The sequence below is a fragment of the Athene noctua genome, chromosome 9, assembly GCF_965140245.1.
Source record: "Athene noctua chromosome 9, bAthNoc1.hap1.1, whole genome shotgun sequence".
NCBI classification, from domain to species: Eukaryota; Metazoa; Chordata; class Aves; order Strigiformes; family Strigidae; genus Athene; species Athene noctua.
This window is the reverse complement of record NC_134045.1, coordinates 3,781,128-3,799,451: the sequence shown is the minus strand read 5'-3', so window position 1 is coordinate 3,799,451 and position 18,324 is coordinate 3,781,128. Positions and strand designations below refer to the sequence as shown.

Sequence of the window (18,324 nt, the reverse complement as noted above, 5' to 3'; positions counted from 1 at the left end):
CAGACTACATTCCCTGTTTCAAATCGCAGCAGGTGCTCACGGTAACTCTGTTCATCCTTCCAGTGCCCCATGGAGGGACACGCTGGAACCGTGCCTGCCTGTCACCACGCCTATCTGCAAGTGTTCCCGGGGGCAAACGAGCCCCGTCTTTCACAGCACTGTGGGTGCTTCATTCCCAGCCGGGAACTCAGGGCCTTTAATGACGTGCTCCCAAATGAGTATTTGTCTCTGGCTTTGCAGCTTATCATTAAAGGCCGGTTTCCATTTCTGGATTAGAGGCTCCGCTCCTCACAACCCCCAAGAGGTCCCACCTGACTTGTCCTTCCTGCAGCCACATGCATGAACAAGGCTCTGCCCAGGCGAGCTGCCCCAAGCAGGGACCGATGAGCAGCAGCGCCGTCACCCCCCCCCAGCCGCCCCTCTGCCTGCTACTGGGACCCCATGGGCGACCCCAAAGGCCACCTCGGCACCGTCCACGTGGAAGAGCAAAGCAGGGCTGGAGGTGACAAAGGCACAGGCTTGACCCTACAGAGTATCGCCCATCTCCAGTCCCACCAGTGCAACCGCTCCTGTCAGCTGAGGCACCTTAACAAGTACTGGGGAGCCCTGAGGGATGACCCACCTGCTCATCTGCTGAAATAAATCCAGCTCATCTGCAACAACGGTGCCTCCGGGCAGCCTGCAGCTGAATGCTGCCTGTCCCTGGTGATAGGGAGATGCCCACAGTGTAGGGGCAGACACATCCAGGGCCAGGAGCACTCGAAGCCCTCCAGCTACACACCAGTCCATGCACCAGTTCAGCGCATGGCTCTGGCCATTGTCATGGTGGTTGTCCCAAAACTGCTAGCTGTGACTCCTCCTAGTGAGGAAATGAAAGCGGCTGTCAGAGCTGCTTGTGATAAATACTGCAGGTTAAGAACAGCTCCTGAGGAGAGGTAAACCCCTGAGATACAAAATCCATAATCACTTATGAAATTAGTTTTATAGAATGGCTTGAGGCAACTTCATGGGATTGTGGTACCTAGACAACAATATTTTTCACTCTAAAGCAGAAGCCCTCTGGGGGCTGGGAGATGATGTGATTAGTGAGTCCTGCTGTGGAGAAGCACAAAGCACGGTGAGGGACTTCTTCCAGTAAGGGAAATCAGAATGAGCATTAAGAAGTGTGACATGAAAAGGAAGGGAGAGAGGAACCCAAGGTGTCAATAGAAAGCTGTCCCCTGGACAAGAAATCTTCCTGGTGCTGAAGAAAAGGGGGTTGTCTTCAAAAAGGAGAAGAAAGGGGAAGATAACAAGATGCTCAGCATCAGCCCAAGCTTTAGGCAGCTCTTCCCCTCCAGCACCTCCTGGCCAAGGCTGTGAATGAAGGGAGGAAGGCAAGGAGCAGAGAGCAGCTCCTCCACCAGCAGAGAGGACCCATCCCAAACCAGAGGGGCCGAAGGGCTGTGGATGTGCCTCCACCAGCACCGTGGAGCTGAGATGGAGCCTCCTGACATACGCAGTTGTCCCGATCCAATATCGGGGGAGGGTTCTTAAACAATCCCGAGAGCGAGATTAAGACACAAACGAGGTCAGATGCTGCATAACCTTAGGAACTTTATTTCTATAACAACTAATAAGAGCGATAGGACAGAGAGGAAAAGCAAGGAAAAGGTCGGAATCCCTAAGCAAGAACACGGTAGAGGCGCAACTAATTACCGCCACCACGACTGGGGATCCGGCGATGTTCTGTCGGTCCGATGATGCTCCACGTTCCTGGCTCCGAGTTGGTTCCCCTCTTCTTTGGAGTATGCAGTCCGCTTTTTTTATAGTCCCCATCCCCACAGTTTGTCCGCCCATTTCCACGGGGCTCGTTGTTGTAGGTGCCACCCCGTGGTCCTCCATGCGCGCATGCCCGGGTGTCCATGGTGGTCGTGCTGGCGAGGGGCCAACCTGTCTCACCGCGGTTTCCCCTCCACCCGGCTCACGCGCTCGCGCGCGTAGGCGCAGCTCAATAGATGACTGCTGATGTTCTTGTCTAGGGCGGATGTGGTTTTCGTCGGGGACTGTGTGTTTGCTCCTTTACGTTGAGTCAGGAGGTGGTCGTCGTGGAGACAGCGATGTTGAGACATACTAAAAGTCCAAAAAGTTCCTTACAGCAGTTCAGCAGTGTCTGATCGATGGTGGGAGTCTCTGATGATCGGCTCCAGCAAGGTCAGACAGATGGATGGTTAAACTCTATTGATCTCACCCTCATGAGACCTGATGTTTGATTCCCTTGCTGTCAGGCTGAGTTTAATCTGATAATTTAGAATATTAACAGTGCTTAATGTGGACCAGAAATAATATCTGACATGCTGCCCTTCTGCCAGGCTCTTAATGAGCAACTTGAGGTGTCAGTAGCTTGGAGACCATCTTCATTTCCAGCTCTGCCACGGAGAATCACATGGTGTCTGCTGAGGGACCCACAGAAAGTACATTTCTGCTTAATTAACATACAGAGCAGAAAAGGGAGCTGCCACAACGTCCCCAGTGCTAACGAGCCAGTGAAGGGGCTATGCCAAGCCCTTCGGAGCAGAGGCTGCTCTCCTGCCAGATGCTCAGGACCCTCAACTGCTACCGACTCAGCAGAGTTGGGTGACGCGGAATCCCCTGGAAGAACAAGCACCTGCAGGCTCGGGTCCAAAGCCAGTTTAGGTGGAGACGGGGTAATTAAAAGCTGAGAACTGATTCAGCATTTACATTTCCAAAAAACTAAACTGGTTCTAAAAAAAGAAAAGAATAAAGACAGACAGGCAACTGGCCAGCAAGTGGCCCCAGAAGAATTAATTCCACACAGGCTTTGCTGTAACATGCATGTATTTTCTAATAACAGAGAAGCAAGCACTGTTCTATCATCAAAATTAGATTTTCCCTCTAGCTTGCAATTAAACCCTAATCTAATTTACCAGGAGCTGACAGGGTCCTCCAAGCTGAGCTTGCAGCTCTGCTCCTCCTTCCCTGCCCACTTCCCTCCACCTGCTTTTGTGGGCTTTCCTCTGCATTTTAGGGTCTGTTCTGGAAGGTGCTGTGCATCAAGAAGGGCCACACTAAAGACTGGTTGTTACTCAGTAAGATCCGGCTGTGAACAGGCTACCCCCATGCCCAGGTCTTCTGCCCCAAGCTCTCCTCATAGCCACAGCTAATCTCCAGTTCCCAGTGTGTCCTCTGAGCCAGATCCCAATTCTCTAAGCAAACCTGTTTGTTGATGATCTCTATTATTTGTAGTGGCAGCACTGCAACACACAATGGTTAACTTTGCTGGGTTTCCTAGGGTGCTATGGAAAAACCATTTGCTACTTAATTAAAACTGCCCGGACTAGACTTTTGTGCTATGCAGAGAGGCCACAGCAGGAAGAACTGCTAGAAATGTTTTTATAAATGTGCTCCAGCGCGACTGCAAGATTGCTCTTGGGCTTGTAAACCACAGCCCAGCGCTGGCTGGCCCTGCTTCCCAGGACGTTCAGACAAGTGCTCCCACCAACGCCTACAGCTGCACCCACAGCTGCAGCAGAACCTGCCCTTTCCCTGTAAGACACTAAATAGCTGTTTGGGGAATGTGATGGTGCAGTTTAACGATGAAAACTCACTTCACCAGTGTGGTGTTTGCCTCAGGCCACAAAGGTCTGAGAAAGCAGCTTTCCAACATCAGCCTTCCTTCCCAGGGGAACCAGTATGGGGGCTACAGCAAAGCAGCAGCAAGAGACTGGGGCAGCAGCACATGGTTCTGGTGGCAGTGCCTGTGTAGGTTCTTAGTGTAAAATGACAACACATGGGGTTGGCAGGGAAGAAAAAGAGGTCACATCATACATCTGCTTGTCCCAGTGCCTAAGTACAGGTTTGTAGCTCCAGAAATAAAGCAGGACTCTAGGATATGGACGATGCAAAAAGTGTTGGTAGCATCTCACAGCCCCAGTTTGCCTGGAGAACGTTGTCTCCTTCCCAGCGTCAGACTGGTGGAGATCACTTGTTCCCTGAGCACCTAAGCCCGACCACGGCTGAGAAGTGTTACTCCCCCAGGGAAAGTTGAAAGCAGTTTGTCACACCACAGGCAAACAGCTTTGCTCTCTGCAAAGCACAAACAGGAGACGAGGAAGGAGAAGAGCTTCAAGGAGAGAGCAAAGGGGCACATACCTCATCTGGCTCACGCGGCTGTCCATCAGGAACGACCAGTGGTACTGGACAAGAAGCGGGCTGCAGTTGGTCATCTCGATGTAACGCACACCTTCGGTGTCGTTCAAGATGCAGCCAAAGTCCAGGGCCGTGGGCTGGATATGGAGATTTGGGAAGCAGACTTCTCCCCGAACGGTGACCCGCTCCTCATGAGGATGCTCCAGAAACTGTATCTTCAGAACCTTCTCCACTACCCGGCTACACAAATCCTCTTCATAAGCAGGGTTAAATCTGATGGAGAGATGAAGTTCCTCCCCTACCTCCAGCTTCATGGGCTGCAAGGAAATGAAGAGTATTAATCACCAGTGTGATGAAGTCCCAAGGTCTGGCAGCACGAAACGTGGAAATGTTCAATGTGTGACCCCAGCGTAGGCTTCTCAGTTCATCCTGAGTTTTCTTCACACTGTGTGCCTGACTGCAAGCCCCACCACGCTCTGTCTGAGACTATCTCAGGCCCATGTCCCTGTGCTCTGCATCAATACACGAGGAAAATAAATATTCTACTGCTGAATTCGGGACCCACAGAGGCGATGTGATAAATACACACTAAATCAGCACTTGGCACACCAGGGCCTTTTGCCCCAGCTCTAGAGGAACTGCTTTGCCCTCCCAGCACAAGCAGCATGGCACTGCAGCCTCGCCCTTGCAGGGGCTAGTCACTGGCACAGCACAGAAGCAGTGGCCGTGCCTACAACGTTTAGCAGAGCCCACGTCCAACCCCTTCCTCCAACAACAGGGCAGGGGCCAGGCAGCGGCTGGAGGAGCCTCCTCAGCCTTCCTGGAGGCAGGGCTGCCCCTGAGGAAAGCCAGCTGCTCTGGAGGGTATCTGAGAATGGCTGCTGGAGAGCTCAGTGACTTCCAAGAGACACCGTTATACACGGCTTGCCCAGGCCTAGCTGCCTGCTCCCCTCTCCTCACGTCTTAGAGCCAGGATGTATTTCCCCAGTTCAGATGATATTTCGTTTCCTTCAGCAGCTTGTTTCAAATCTGACTTAGTTCAGGCCAGTCTACCACTGAGTCTAAAGAATAAACTTCTCTACTAGAGGACCTCCCAACAGAAACGTACCACCACACCCCCCCTCTTCAAACCCCACAGCGGGAGGGCCCACAGCTGCTCACCTGAGCGTCTGCAGAGAGGGGCTGCCGCTCGGCATCACAGATTAAGAAGGGCTGCTCTAAGGCCAGGACGACGCTGAGTGGCAGGGCGGAGGCGTTTCTTAAAGACAGAGACTGGTGCTGCAGAGTTAGGACATCACCAGGTTGCTACAGAAACAGGACACAAGGGGAAAAAACAACGTGAAGTGGCCATGGAACTCCTCCCTTTCTGATGCATTTCAAGTTTTTCAACCACAAAAGTACATACACCTCTATTTACTATTTTTATTAGTTTCTACCCTTCTAGGTGGTTTTTCTCTAGGTATATCAGATCCTTTCATGTTTAGAAACCACAGCATCCCCCTGGGACAGGGAAACACTCTGGCACACAGAGGAGGGAACAGGACCCCTAGAGGAGCTCTAGTAGCCTCATAAGAGCAGTGATGCTGGTCAGAGGAGAAAAGCGAGCAGGATTTGGCCCACAGTGGAGAGCCTGCAGCAGCCTAAGGTTGGCTTTGAGCATCTACAGGCACATACAGCCAGGAGAAACCTCAACAGTCGCACTGCAACGGGTGTCCTGCTGCCCCTGCTCCAGTGACAAGCTGTCTGTAGCCTCAAAGCTCAACTCCGCCTAAGCTATTTCTTCCTGTTTATGCATTGCTCTGGGCTTCCTGCATGGTTTATATAAACTAGACAGTGTTTGGGCAACTGGTTCTGGATGAATTGGTATCAAACAGCTGCAGTGTCATAACACTCAATCAGAGTGCGTGGCATCAAGCAGACCACAGGCAGACATCAGGGACAGCTGAAAAGCTTCTAATTAAACCTGAACTGCCTCCTCACAGGATTTTGTGCTTCTCTGGAAGCCTGGGAACCAGAGGAGAGACCTGAAAACACAGAAACTAAATAATGAAGTATCTTATTTTTCAGACACCTCACAGGAGAGGGAAAGGTGATGCTGGAGTGAGAATCCAGAGGCTAAGGGGCACCTGCTTTGCGCTGGTGTTATCATCACTGCAGCTGAAGGATGTCTGCAGGTCCTTTGAAGAAGGTGAAGCTTGGGGAGTTGCAAAGAGCTACTACACCAACAGCAGAGAAGGCAAAGAGGGACAAGAAATGACAGGTTTTTCTCATCAGCCTGAGGAGCTGACAGGAATCTCAGTTCTTCTCAGCTTCCCTACAGGATCGGTGTTCAGACATCACCGTGCCTTGGAGGATCCCCAGAAGCGTCCCTTCACCCCGAGTACAGGAACTGGTGTCTCTCTAGAAGTAGCCATGATCCCCCTCGGCAGAGCAGCTGTTCTCTCTGTTTTACTTGGGTGAAGTTAAAAACCAGTCCCATCTCTAAAAACACCCTCGCTTACTTTACGAAGCCCCTCAGGAAGGGTGAGGAGGGGGTTTAGTATCGCTCAGCTGCAGCACTCTGCTCGCCCACCTCAGCCCCAGCACACGAGGTGGCTGTGCAAAGCCCACGCTGTTCTCGTGGGTCCCACACATCTCGCCCTGTGCCCTCGGCTCAGCAGCTCAACTCTGTCTCCACATCAAAAAGGCAGAATACAGCTGGTGGGACTGCTCCCGATCCCAGAGGGGCGAAATATTGATCTCAGTGTTAATGGCAAAATCTTGGTCCCGCTCAGCTCAATAGTCAAAGCCCCAGGGACTTGGAGAAGCCATTTAACTCCCTCCTTCGAACACAAGCACACCCCCCACCAGGCTTTCAGTCACCAGCCATGCTCTTCAGTGCCAGGATGAAATCCAGAGACTTACCTTCTCCACCCGGAAAGTGATTTCCCTGGAGGACATTTTCAGGATGGGAGCGATGAACTCGCAGGTGACATCCACTTCCATTATTGGAGCCTTCTCTGCCTTGCTCCCCACGACGGCGTGGCACAGCAGCCGCTCCTTCACCACCTGCACGGAGGAGTCACCCGTCACCCAGCGGGGCCCAGCAGGGCGTCCCCAAAACGCACTGCGTTTGCTGCCCACCCAACCACAGACCCTGTTACCGCCATCAAGTTACAGCCACGGGACTCCTCAGCAGCCCCCTTTTCTTTTCATGCTGCATCCCATTTATTCTGCTCTCAAACGTCCGTAATGCCACACCCCACTATCCACAAAAAGCCCTTGTGAGTCATGTGCTGCTACAACTGTAATAGTCCCAGCCCCAAATTATTACTGTTTTGATTTGTCCCACTGCCAAGCATAATACTTACAGAAAGCTGTAGGAACTGATTAAAAAAATAATAATACAACTATATTAAGGGAAACAGGTGACAGAAGGGCCAATGCTAGCAAACTCTCCCTTGGAAGCTTAGAGGACAGGATCCATGGGAAAAACACAAATAGGCAGACTGTCTTCAGGTAAAGAGGGGGCCACTCATTCCTAGCAGGTACTGTGCCCTCCTAGAGCTGGTTTTAAAAGAAACCTCCCCAGGAAAGAGAGGTCTTGCAGTTCACATGCAAACCCTCTGCTTAAGCTGAACGCTCTTTTTCCTGTTTTCTCATGGTTTCAGTTCCCCATATTCCTGCCTTCATTTCTCACTCTTCCCTCTGATACAACACCACAACCCAACTCCTCCTCAGAGTCTACAGACTCAAAATCATGCGTGTTGCGTGGGCGATGCAGGGAGTTGGGCTTCTGACCAACCTCAAGAGTATTAAGTTCTCAAGACCCGAGGAAGGTGGAAAGCCCACTCCCAGGGTCTTGGCTTTGGCTGCAGGAGGCAGGCAGCCACAGCTCAGCTCACAGATCCCCTTTCGGCTTTCCAGGCAAGACAGCCTCACCTGCACCCTGATCATTTCCTTTCTGGTAGCTTTTCCCTGCTTCAGCAAAACCTTTGGGCTCTGAACTGCACAGGGACAGTCCCATTGCAGTCAGTTAGGTGAGTAATCAAGTATTCCTCAAGCTACCACCAAGGCAGCCCTTTAAAACACCTTTCAAAACACAAGTATCAGCAGGAGCTTGATGCAGATTTATTCCACCTTTGCCTAAACCTCTGGTCTTGGAGAGAGGGAACGCACACCAGGGTTAGCTGGCAGCTTCTCTGCAGAGTAGGATTTCCCCTGAGAAAGAAGGGTCCAGGGAGGAAAACACCCCGTGACCCTGCTGAAATCTCCCCCTGAGCTGCCATCCAAGGGTGCTGCGAGACCTGGCTGCCCTTGGCACCCCGGGACTGGCTGAGAGACTGGGGCGAGCCGTTATGGAAATACTGACAAAGTCAAGCTGTCAATTGTAATGATCCCTGCAAACAGTTTCCCACGTGGATGAACATCACCCGATCGCTACAGCTGACACACTGTGCTCATTCTTCTGCTCCAGGACTCAGTGCTAGACAAGCCCTCTGCCCATGCTTGCGTACAGAGGAAAAATGATGCTACTCCCAGACACTCCCTCCCTTCACAGGTGTTTTGTTTTACTCACTGCTTCCCCCAAATACATTACTTTGATCTTTTTAATTTACTTTCTGCCTGTGCTCCTCGTCTAAGCATAACTTATTTTCTCTGCCCTTCCTTTTTGCCTCAGCACATGACACCTTGTAACCTGCCATTTGCCCCTGGAGTAGCAATATCTCCTTCAGTTCGTGTTTTGGTATCAGCAGGTTGGGTTTACAGTAGCCATGGAAACATGAAAAAGCCTTAGGAACTGACAGTGGCCAGCAAGGAAAGCAGCTGGTGCTGCCATGGTAGCTCGTGCTATTAGAACAGTTTCTTGAAAGCACTTGCTCCTGATGGGGAAGGCTCAGCCCTCGGCGGGGACCTCACCTGCGGGGTGCTGGAGAAGCATTCCAGCACCATCTCTGTAGTCTTGCCCGGCATCAGCTCCACCCTCAGTGGCTGAACCTTAAACCCAGGGCGGGCAGGTCTGGGGCTCTGGGAGGAACCTTGGCCCTCGGTGGTGCTGACAGCAGGGACACGATGACGCCGGCGTAACGAGCCAGAACCTGCTGCTGACCAATAGAGCCGATGGGCACGCCGTCCTTTGTTTGTTACCTTGAAGTGGTAACAGCAGGGATCCAGGCTGGAAGAGAAGGAGAGATGGAAAAAGTCACGGGAGCTGCTATCTCCCAGCGGTCACCCAGCTTCAGCACCCTGATGGCGTTACCTGACTGCACACTCAGCAATAAAAGCACCTCCAAAAAGGCTGACCTAGCTCAGAGCTTCAGCAAAAGCCAGACCTTGGTTGCCCCTAAGTTTATCAGCATCCAGCAGCTGCTCTGTTTGCGTACAGCAAGGAAGAGCTGCATGAAGATCATCATCTCAGCTGCTGCAGACAGAGCATCACCAGCCTAGAGACCCTCCGTGACCTGGGCACCCCTTGCCTCGCTGATGCGTCCCCTGCCCTGGCACCCCCAGTCCCTTAGGGAGCATCCAACCTCATCACCCCCAACACATCGTCCTTTGCCTGAACAGTGCAGGTGGTGCTGTGGTTTAGGAAGATAAATGCACTGTGAGAACACTGGATCAACAGAAGTTTCCCCAAATCAAACATGGCAGCAAGACCAGGTCTGACTGCTGAGGGGATGGAGCAATGATGAGAGGTCAGTAACTAGAGCTAGATATAAACCAAAATGAATACTCAGTGGAAATTGATTTCTTCAGGTAAAGAAACACTAACTGCAGGCTCGTCTGGAGTAATTATTTTACCCTCTATAAATCTGAGCATGACCAGGACGTGAATTGTTCCTGGAACAGTTACTGGTTTTCTGAAAAGGACAGAATACGCGGCTTACAAAATGCCTGCCTGCCCCAGGCAGCTAAATGCACAGACCTGAGAGTATAGAACAAACCAGCCTTTGAAAAGACTGTTAAAACATGATGCGTACAAGCTTAGTGTGAAATGGTTTCTGTGGTGGGCAGCACAGACGAAAGCCTGGAGAAGCTCTGGGTGGATGCAGAATCTGTGGCTCTGGGAAAGCCCAACTCATCTGAGATGTTACCTGGGTCCCGTCTCAGCTCACCTGGGGCAGCTCTGCAGCCGACAGCAAAGGCAACAACTCCAGAGTCTGCAGAGCAAGACGTGAAGGGGGGCAGAGGACCATGACACAAATCACACTGACATCGCCCACTCCGTTGGGTAGCCAGTCTGTGGCTGCACAGAGCACAGGACACGCTGGACAAGCACCAACCCCCTGCAATGTCCCTGCTCTTTCTACCCTAAAATTTAGGTATTGGACCACTATGGACCCTCTGCAGCCAGGGAAAGGAACAGGCACCTCAGGAAGACTATTCTTCTCATCTCAAGAGGTCTCCAACACAAAGCAGGCAGCACTTTGTAAAGGTTTATTTTTCTCCCATTTACGGGAACATGCCTGGTTTCAGACAGAGGCATTAGGACCAGTGAATCCCCTCCTTTGAGCTAAGCTCTTTCATTAAGACGTTCCATTTATCCCTCCCAAACTCAGGGGACTTCTCCTCCTCTCCCTTCCAGAGCTGGTCCTGCAGCCACCCTCGCCTGCCCGCGCCTCAGGCTCCGCTGCGGCGGTGACGCCGAGGAAAGCCGGTGGGAGAGACGAGGGAAGAGCGACTACGTCTGATGAAGAGCAGCCCGGCAGGGGAGACGGGGAAGGCGAGCAAAGTGGGGGGTGATACGGGGCAAAGAAATTCTGCTGCTCCTCCAGGACTGCTGGGCACAAAACAGCACCATTAATTCAGTCAAGGACCTGCTAACAAGCTACCACCAAGGTTTTCTGCTGTGGTGAGATGATACTCCATAGTGAAGGGAAAAACAAGCAACATTGTTCCAAAGGGAAATACGTTTATAGTTGTAATGTAGCATTTCCCACCCAGAGGCTTCCAGGACCTGCTGTTTTCCTCCAAATCTCTTTTTGTTCCAGTGAGGAAATAGATGTATTATAACTAAAGACAAGTCAGGGACAGTTTAACAACTGGTTTCCATTTTGGTGGCTTTTGAGGGTACCTAACAACTTTCAGATGGCCATAGAAGGTTTCTGAAGGAAGCCCTGTGGCTTCAGGAGAACAGAGCCAGGACCTTGAGCGCTGAAGAACAACCAGCCTGAAGGACTACAGCAAAACTGCCCCTTGCTGAGCCCACGGCAGAAGCTGAGAGATACCCTACCTGAAGTGGGGTCCCAAGTTGAGCTCCGGAGCAAAGAGTTTGTCGGTGACAATTGTGCCAATGCCAACAGCCCGGACGGGGATCACATAGGTGTGGCTGTTCTCTATGAACAGGTTCACCTTGTCCTTGAATTTCTCCGTGTCATCCAAGCTTGCTATGACAGCCACAGACACCTCTGTCTCAGGGGGAATCACTCCTTCACTGGGTTCAATCCTCCAGCACGAGCATTTGCCAGCCTGTAAGACAAGCCAAACACTAACTTATCATGGAAACCATGGACCCTGGGCTCTTGTGGGGTGCAGGAAAAGGAAGGACTAAAGATACGAGGATAAAAACCAGAAAGGCTCCATTTCCCTAAATCCAAACTAGTGTCTGGAAACAGCAAGTATGTAGGAGCTTCTACAGCCTGTATTTTACCTTCCTTTAACAGACTCACTTCATTAACCCAGTGTTGCCCAACCCAAGGGATGCTCATCCTCAGGAGGAGGTTATTCCCCCTCCGCTCTCTTCTGGAGCGCACGCCAAGGGAAGCTACTTCACCTCTCCTGGCTTCCTGACAATGGGCGCTGGGTTGGCATAAAGGCTCAAGGCCAGAGGAAGCCAGGACTGCTCAAATCCCACCGCAGCAACCACACGGCTGGGGGATACTGCTGAGAGCCTGAAGAGTAACTCTGCAAAACCGGCTGATCAAAACCCTGACACCAACGTCTTCTTTCCCAAGAGGTACTCAGTGCTTCTCAACAGCCCTCAAAGAACTGAAGCACTCGGTTCCCACTGATCATCAGCTGCAGTGAGGTGCCCCAGTGCCCTCTGCTTTGTTAAATTCAGCTATAAATGTACATAGCAGGGCAGTAAAGCAAAAAGCAGAAAGCAAACTGGAAGGCACGTGCCCTGTAGGCATGGCCCGGGCTTCCAAGCACTCTCTTCCCTCTGGTTTCTCATGGACCTCCCTCCACAGTTGGGGCAGTGAAGGTGCTGGACCACAGCCCCTCTAAAACCACGTTCCCGGGGAGCAAGCCTGCAGAGAGGAAACACACACCGTGCTCCCTGGCCCTCAGGAAACACACGGGGAGGCAGATGTACGGCTTCCGAGTGTCCATCACGGTGGGGGTGGTGCCTGCACCCCACAGTTCAGTGCTGTGTTTGGGATGAAGGCACTGCTCACCCAAAACTCTGCACTATTCTAAGGGAAGAGGTTCCCCTCTCCCCACTTTTTTTTTTTCTTTTTTTTTTTAAATGGAAAGCAACAGTGTGCTTGGAGGCCTGACATGATCCAAGCAAATGCTTGATCCAGGTGAAGTTAGCTCGAGTTTCCATCCAGGGGATGGATGGGAGGGATGGGATGGGAGGATGGATGGCTGCCCTAAGGGATGACTGAGGAGCCACCACACTCTTCTCTTGAAGCTACTTAAAGCTAGTTAATTAAGGGATCTGGTCATTCTGGCCTTGCACGAGTGAAAGAGGAAGCAGAACTCAGTATTAAAATGCAGCTGTACTTTGCCAAGCCACAGCTCTAGTGAGAGAGCATTCACACCTTTGTCAGCCGACCCATAGCTCCTCACGGAGGCTGCACATGAAGGGGGAATATAACCCCGTCCCACATCAGTTGTTCACAGAGCACCAGGTGTTTCAGCAGTCCTGAGGTGGGGGACCCTGTGTTCTTCATTTCAAAGCTACTCTATCCACACAAACGGCCAGTGGCAGAAGAGAGCCCCAGACAGCCCTGAGCCCCAGCAGGAGGTGGAGGTCAGGGCACGAGGCTGGCTGGATGCTCCCACCAACCACCAGCCGCCTCCTGGCACCTCAGCACCAGCATCTCCTCGGCAAAAGCATGGATGGGGACCACTTTGGTTTAGCCTCTGCCCCAGAGCACCATCAAGGGGATGTTTTGTGAAATCAAAAGGCAGAGCCTCTAAAAAAAAAAAAGTAGTGTGGCACTCACTGCCACTGACAACGGAGCCTAACGTGCCAAGCTTGGTTCAGCCAATAGCAGACTGCTGAGCGAGTTAACAAAGCTTGTCTCCATTTGTGTCCCCAGTCCAGAGCTCACCCCTCCAGATCCCATCTGCGCTTCCTCGCTGGGCTGGGGAGATCAGGGCCACCTGGTTTGATAACCAAACTCCTGCTTTTCCTTTGGGAAAAGCACCCGGCTGAGTCACTCTTGCTTCTAGGAGCATAATTGCCTTGAAGATTCTACCCTTCTTTAATTCAGTTCACCAACAGGTGCAGCACGATACGACAAGTTTAGTTTCCCTAGACAAGCAGGATAACAATTTCTTCCATTACTGAAAAACAGCAATTCTGAAAGGGCATGAACTCACGTAAGACACCCTACATGATAAAAAACAAACTGTCCCCTGTGGCCAGGTTTCAGGCACCTTTTGCAAGGTCTCCTCCACACCTCTGCCCCCCTTTATCACATGACAGACCCAGCACAGTGGTTATGCAGGCAGAAGAAAGCTGCCACTGATTAACAAAAACTACACCTCTGTCTTTTCTTTCCTGATCACACAGGCATGATATGCAGCTGCCTTCCGTGGTGCCAAGAGATGTCAGTAGCTGAACAGACGATCCTCAAGAAGACAGAATGACTAAGAACAAGTAGGAAATGATCAAAGAATGATGCTTTTTCCTTTCTGCCTTTCTGCAGGGAGAGCAAACACTTCCATTAACCAATACAACTCTTTTACACTTGCCAATGTGGAAAAAAAAAAATCAGACACTTGGGGAAAGAAGATGGCAGCAGCAGCAAGGAGGAGAAACAGCCATCTTTTTCAGCAGGTCGCATCAGTCCCCAGCTAAGCTGCAGCAGCCCCTTCACGCTGACCTGTTCCTCCGGTCTCTTCTACCCAAAAAGGCGCAAACCCTCCCCTTGCCGGATCCAGAGAATCCTCCAACAGGGCTGCCTGGCAGCTGGGAAAGGAATCTGACAAGGAAAAGCACGTCAGACACACACACAGGATTCAGCACAGGATGACACACTGGTCCCAGGGGTCACAGACCTGCAGACACCCTGGCACGCAGGGATAAGCCAGCAGAGGACGAAGCTACAAAGTCCCTGTGCTCTTCTTCACACCCACAAAAGCTCCATCTTAATGCACAGACTTGGAGGGGTTTTATTTATTTCTTTCTGCTGGCAGAGATGTTCAGTGCTGCTCCCCACAACTCAGAATATAACAGACTCAACTCATCCAACAGAGAGAAGAGGAGATGGTATGGGAAAGCCTGTGCACGAGGGGTACTCCAGGTAATTCCTTAAGTCACTACCCCAAAGTGAAGTTATCCACAAAAAAGCATCTTGCCTTGCTCAGATAATGCTCTTTTCTCCCATAGAACAAGAAGAAACCTTGACTTGACAGGAACAGCAATTTGCATGTGATGGTTGATACCACCACCAAGGTGGCACCATGGCCATCCGCATTAGAGCATTTTCCTGTTTCATACAAGATACCAACCTTTTAGTTGCCCTGTTGCTGTCCCTTCATTTAACCTCATTCGGTTTGTTGAGCTGCCAGTCAGTGTGCTGTAACATTGCTGATCCAATGCTGCTGTGAGAATTTCAGTCATAGCTCCTTCTTTTGAGCAGGGACCATGATCTCTAAGCCTAACTGCAAACAGCCACAGTTTCGAGATCAGCCATCAAACGGGAGACAGGGAAATCACAGCTCACCGTCCTGCAGCAATCTCCGAGCAGGAAATCAAAGCAGCAGCTTTTCTGTCTTAGAGAACACAAGACTTGGGCTCAGGGGCACAACTGAATGCAGGATGCCCAAATCACTCACCAGCTGAAATAAGGGACAGCCTCTGCTCTCAGATGTACGTGTGCAGTTCACCCTGACGCCTGACTGCATCTCAGATTTTATCTCCAAAATCATTCAGTCCTCTCTTCTTCAGGAGCAAAGGGCCACGGCGTTCTCTTGGTCTCAGAGCTCCAAACACATGACTCTTAGAGCTAAATACCTTCCACAAGATAAAGGGACAACTTGCAACACTGATCCAGATGCATTTCTGCTCACACATCTATGCAAATTCTCTGTTTTACTCAGGGATCCCCCAGCTAAAACTGCCCCCAGACCAGGCTCCTCTTGCTGCACTGTGATGGAATACGTTGCTTTCTCAATCATATAGTGATACGCAAATGTTGCATATAAAAATCAAGTCACAGGTGGCATGTCAGTCATTTTTGTTGGAAAATAGCCCCACAGATACTTTCCATCTTTGCCCTGAAGGATGCAGGGATGACACTCTGATTGGAGAGGTGGAGAGTTTGGGAAGCATCTTGTAGAACTTGGATACTGCCGAAATTTGTCTTACTTGGATGAACATAGACAACTGGTCCTTCTCCAGTGCTCACTAAATGGATTTTCTGCTCCAGAAAGCAGGTAGGAAAGATCAAAAACAACAACCAACAGAGAAAGTGTGAAAAGATTAGACAGCTCTAAGGGTACTCCTAGACTGGGGGATAATCATGGCTTTTTGAAGTTTTCAGTGTTGTAAAACCGAAACAGAAGCCCTGGAGCAAGTGTGATCCCATCTGAAAGCCACAAGCTCCCATTATCAGGGGATAAAGAAAGGCCCACGTCCCCTGGAACTCACCAGAGGGGATCCTTCACTCCCAAACACTGCAACATGAACAACAGTGTCCTGCTCTCCCGTCACCTGGGCCCCCAGTGTCAACGGGACCCCCACCGAGCTGCGAGGCTGGACAATCCCCCACGGCATGGGGCTGGAGTACCACACAGAAGCGTCCTCCTTGTGCTCCTGTAAGGGACAGAGTCAAACGCAACACACAGGAGTGACCTTGGAGGAAACTTTGAACTCCTCAACATCTACCACAATGGCAATTCACACACGTTTTCAAAAATCCTGAGGAGAAAGCAGAAAAGTACAAAGCAAGATGCAAGACTTGTATGGGCTTAGCATCCTCATGGGGTCCAAAACCTGCTGCACCCACAAACACCCACTCCTGTGCTGGCAGCCTCTTTGCAGCAGCTTTTCACAGCCCTCTGAGTTCTCCTGCATGAAAGCACCCCAAAGACTAGAATATAAACTGCTTCCTAAAAAGTTTAAACTGCTTCCTGAAGTTTATATTCAGGTAGCTTCTTTCTCTCAGCAACCTTTAGGTTTGAATATAAACCAACAAGGTCTTATCCAAAACTCTTTTTTTCCCTAATAAACGCTTGATAACATTGGAGGCCACGAGGCGGATGCAATGCCAAACCTGAGGAAGAACCCCGTAGCAGCCTGGAAGATCGCTGTCGTTCACAAGGGTCAGCATCTGCTGGTAAGGGAATTTTAGGAAGCACCGTCCGAACATCACGACGGGGTTGAGCACTCGCAGCGCAGGAACCACGCATCTAGGCAAAGAGATGACCAAAAGGGAATTAGAGATGCCGAGAGAATGTAAAGTTTGTTTACTCCCCGAGTAGCGTGAAACAGAGCATGACACATTTGTCAAATAGACACTTAATACCCCTACAGCGATAAATGGCCTTTAACTGCTTCTGACTCCACCACCGCCTGTAAAGCTGGGGCAAACCCCGGGACTCGGCCTCGCAGAGGCTGCCAGGTGCCCGGGCAGCGCACGGTGCCCTGTGCCAGAGCTCTCTGATCAGCTCTGCCCGCTCTTTGCCCCAGGAGGCTTGCAAGGACCCTCCCAACAGTCCCGGCAAGGCGTGAGCTCTGGGGCAGCCTTCCCCCCGAGTGCTCACCAAGGCTCAAAGGGCACAAGACCCCAGTGTCTCAGTGAGAACGACTGCCTCCTCTCCCACACCGCTGTTGCCCTGCCTGAGAACTCAGCTCTTTGCCCGGCGATGGAGGGCACAAGCCACCCCCGGCCTCAGGCAGTGGGGGATCACCCTCTCCCAGCTCCTGCACCCCACGGCTCCGTGCACTCTCTGTCCCCATTTGCACTTGTTTTACAAAACTGCAGCCCAGGCACTGACTGGATGACTCTGCCTGGGAGAGGGAACAGCACAGTGAACTCATCCCTCTTGGAATTAAACCGACACCCGCCGCAGCACAACAGGGCTGAATCTGCCTGCAGCAAGAACAACTTCTGGCTTAAGTCTGAGAACATTAATGCTCAAAAGAACCAGAGCAAATCAGAGAAACCTGAGCTTACCTTCCACATCAAGGACTACTTTCCCCTTCATAAGATCTTGCTTTGAGCTTCCCCTCACCAGTCCTGCCATAAGCCCCTTTCCCATTCCCATGCGCCTTCGTTAAGTGACCCAGACACCAGCTCTCAGCAGGCTGCTCACTGCGGCCCAAATGGATGTTGTATTTTGGTTGCAACCCAGCACAAGTCCGCCACTTGCAGGAAGGAGGAAAGATGGCCCTTTGGAAATTTATTACACCTCAAGCACCAAAACCCAGGCCAGTAATGAATAGAATTACTGTTCCCTTTAGAAAAAGGCTCAGGGCCACGCCTGTCCGTGGAGCGCAGGTGCTGCTTTCAGAACACTGCCCATCTCACATCTGGCTGGGCAGAACTACGTCATTAAGCAACACTTGCCACTGGGAGATGGATCCAGCAAACCACGTGCAAGGCAGCGTGATGCTGGATGCACGAGGAGAGACGACGAGCTGCAAGGAAAGCGCCAATACCTGGCTGTGAGGAGCAGCGCCGACACCGCCCTGCCAACACCGCACACGTCCACCACCAGAGCCAGCTCGTAGCTCTGCAGAGTGTTGGAGCACAGGGTGACCTGGTGGAAGAGAAGAGCACCGAACACTTCATCACTCCCAAAAGCCATCGTGCACCTGTGCTGTCCTCCGGTTCTCGTTCCACGGGCAGGAAAGGGAGGATTTTGCCCTAACTCTTCTGCTGGTCCATGTGCAGAGCACAGTTGCTGGGAGTAACAGAAGTCTTCTGACATATCTGCTTTGTTAAATACACCTTGCACTTACCAGGGCACATGTAACCACTATTAGATTAATGCCCTACTCCCCACTGTATT

At 51.3% G+C, this 18,324-nt stretch overlaps 1 protein-coding gene across 1 annotated transcript in view; it reads right to left on the bottom strand.

Annotated features, from left to right (window-relative positions):
• LOC141963919 (hydrocephalus-inducing protein homolog) overlaps positions 1-18,324 on the bottom strand; it is a 74,137-nt gene that overhangs the window by 39,293 nt on the left and 16,520 nt on the right. Inside the window, 9 exon segments of the mRNA XM_074913653.1 lie at positions 4,153-4,466; positions 5,311-5,454; positions 7,054-7,197; positions 9,049-9,304; positions 11,363-11,596; positions 15,574-15,728; positions 15,959-16,123; positions 16,584-16,719; positions 17,972-18,072. Of these exon segments, the coding sequence (XP_074769754.1) occupies positions 4,153-4,466; positions 5,311-5,454; positions 7,054-7,197; positions 9,049-9,304; positions 11,363-11,596; positions 15,574-15,728; positions 15,959-16,123; positions 16,584-16,719; positions 17,972-18,072 (1,649 nt within the window).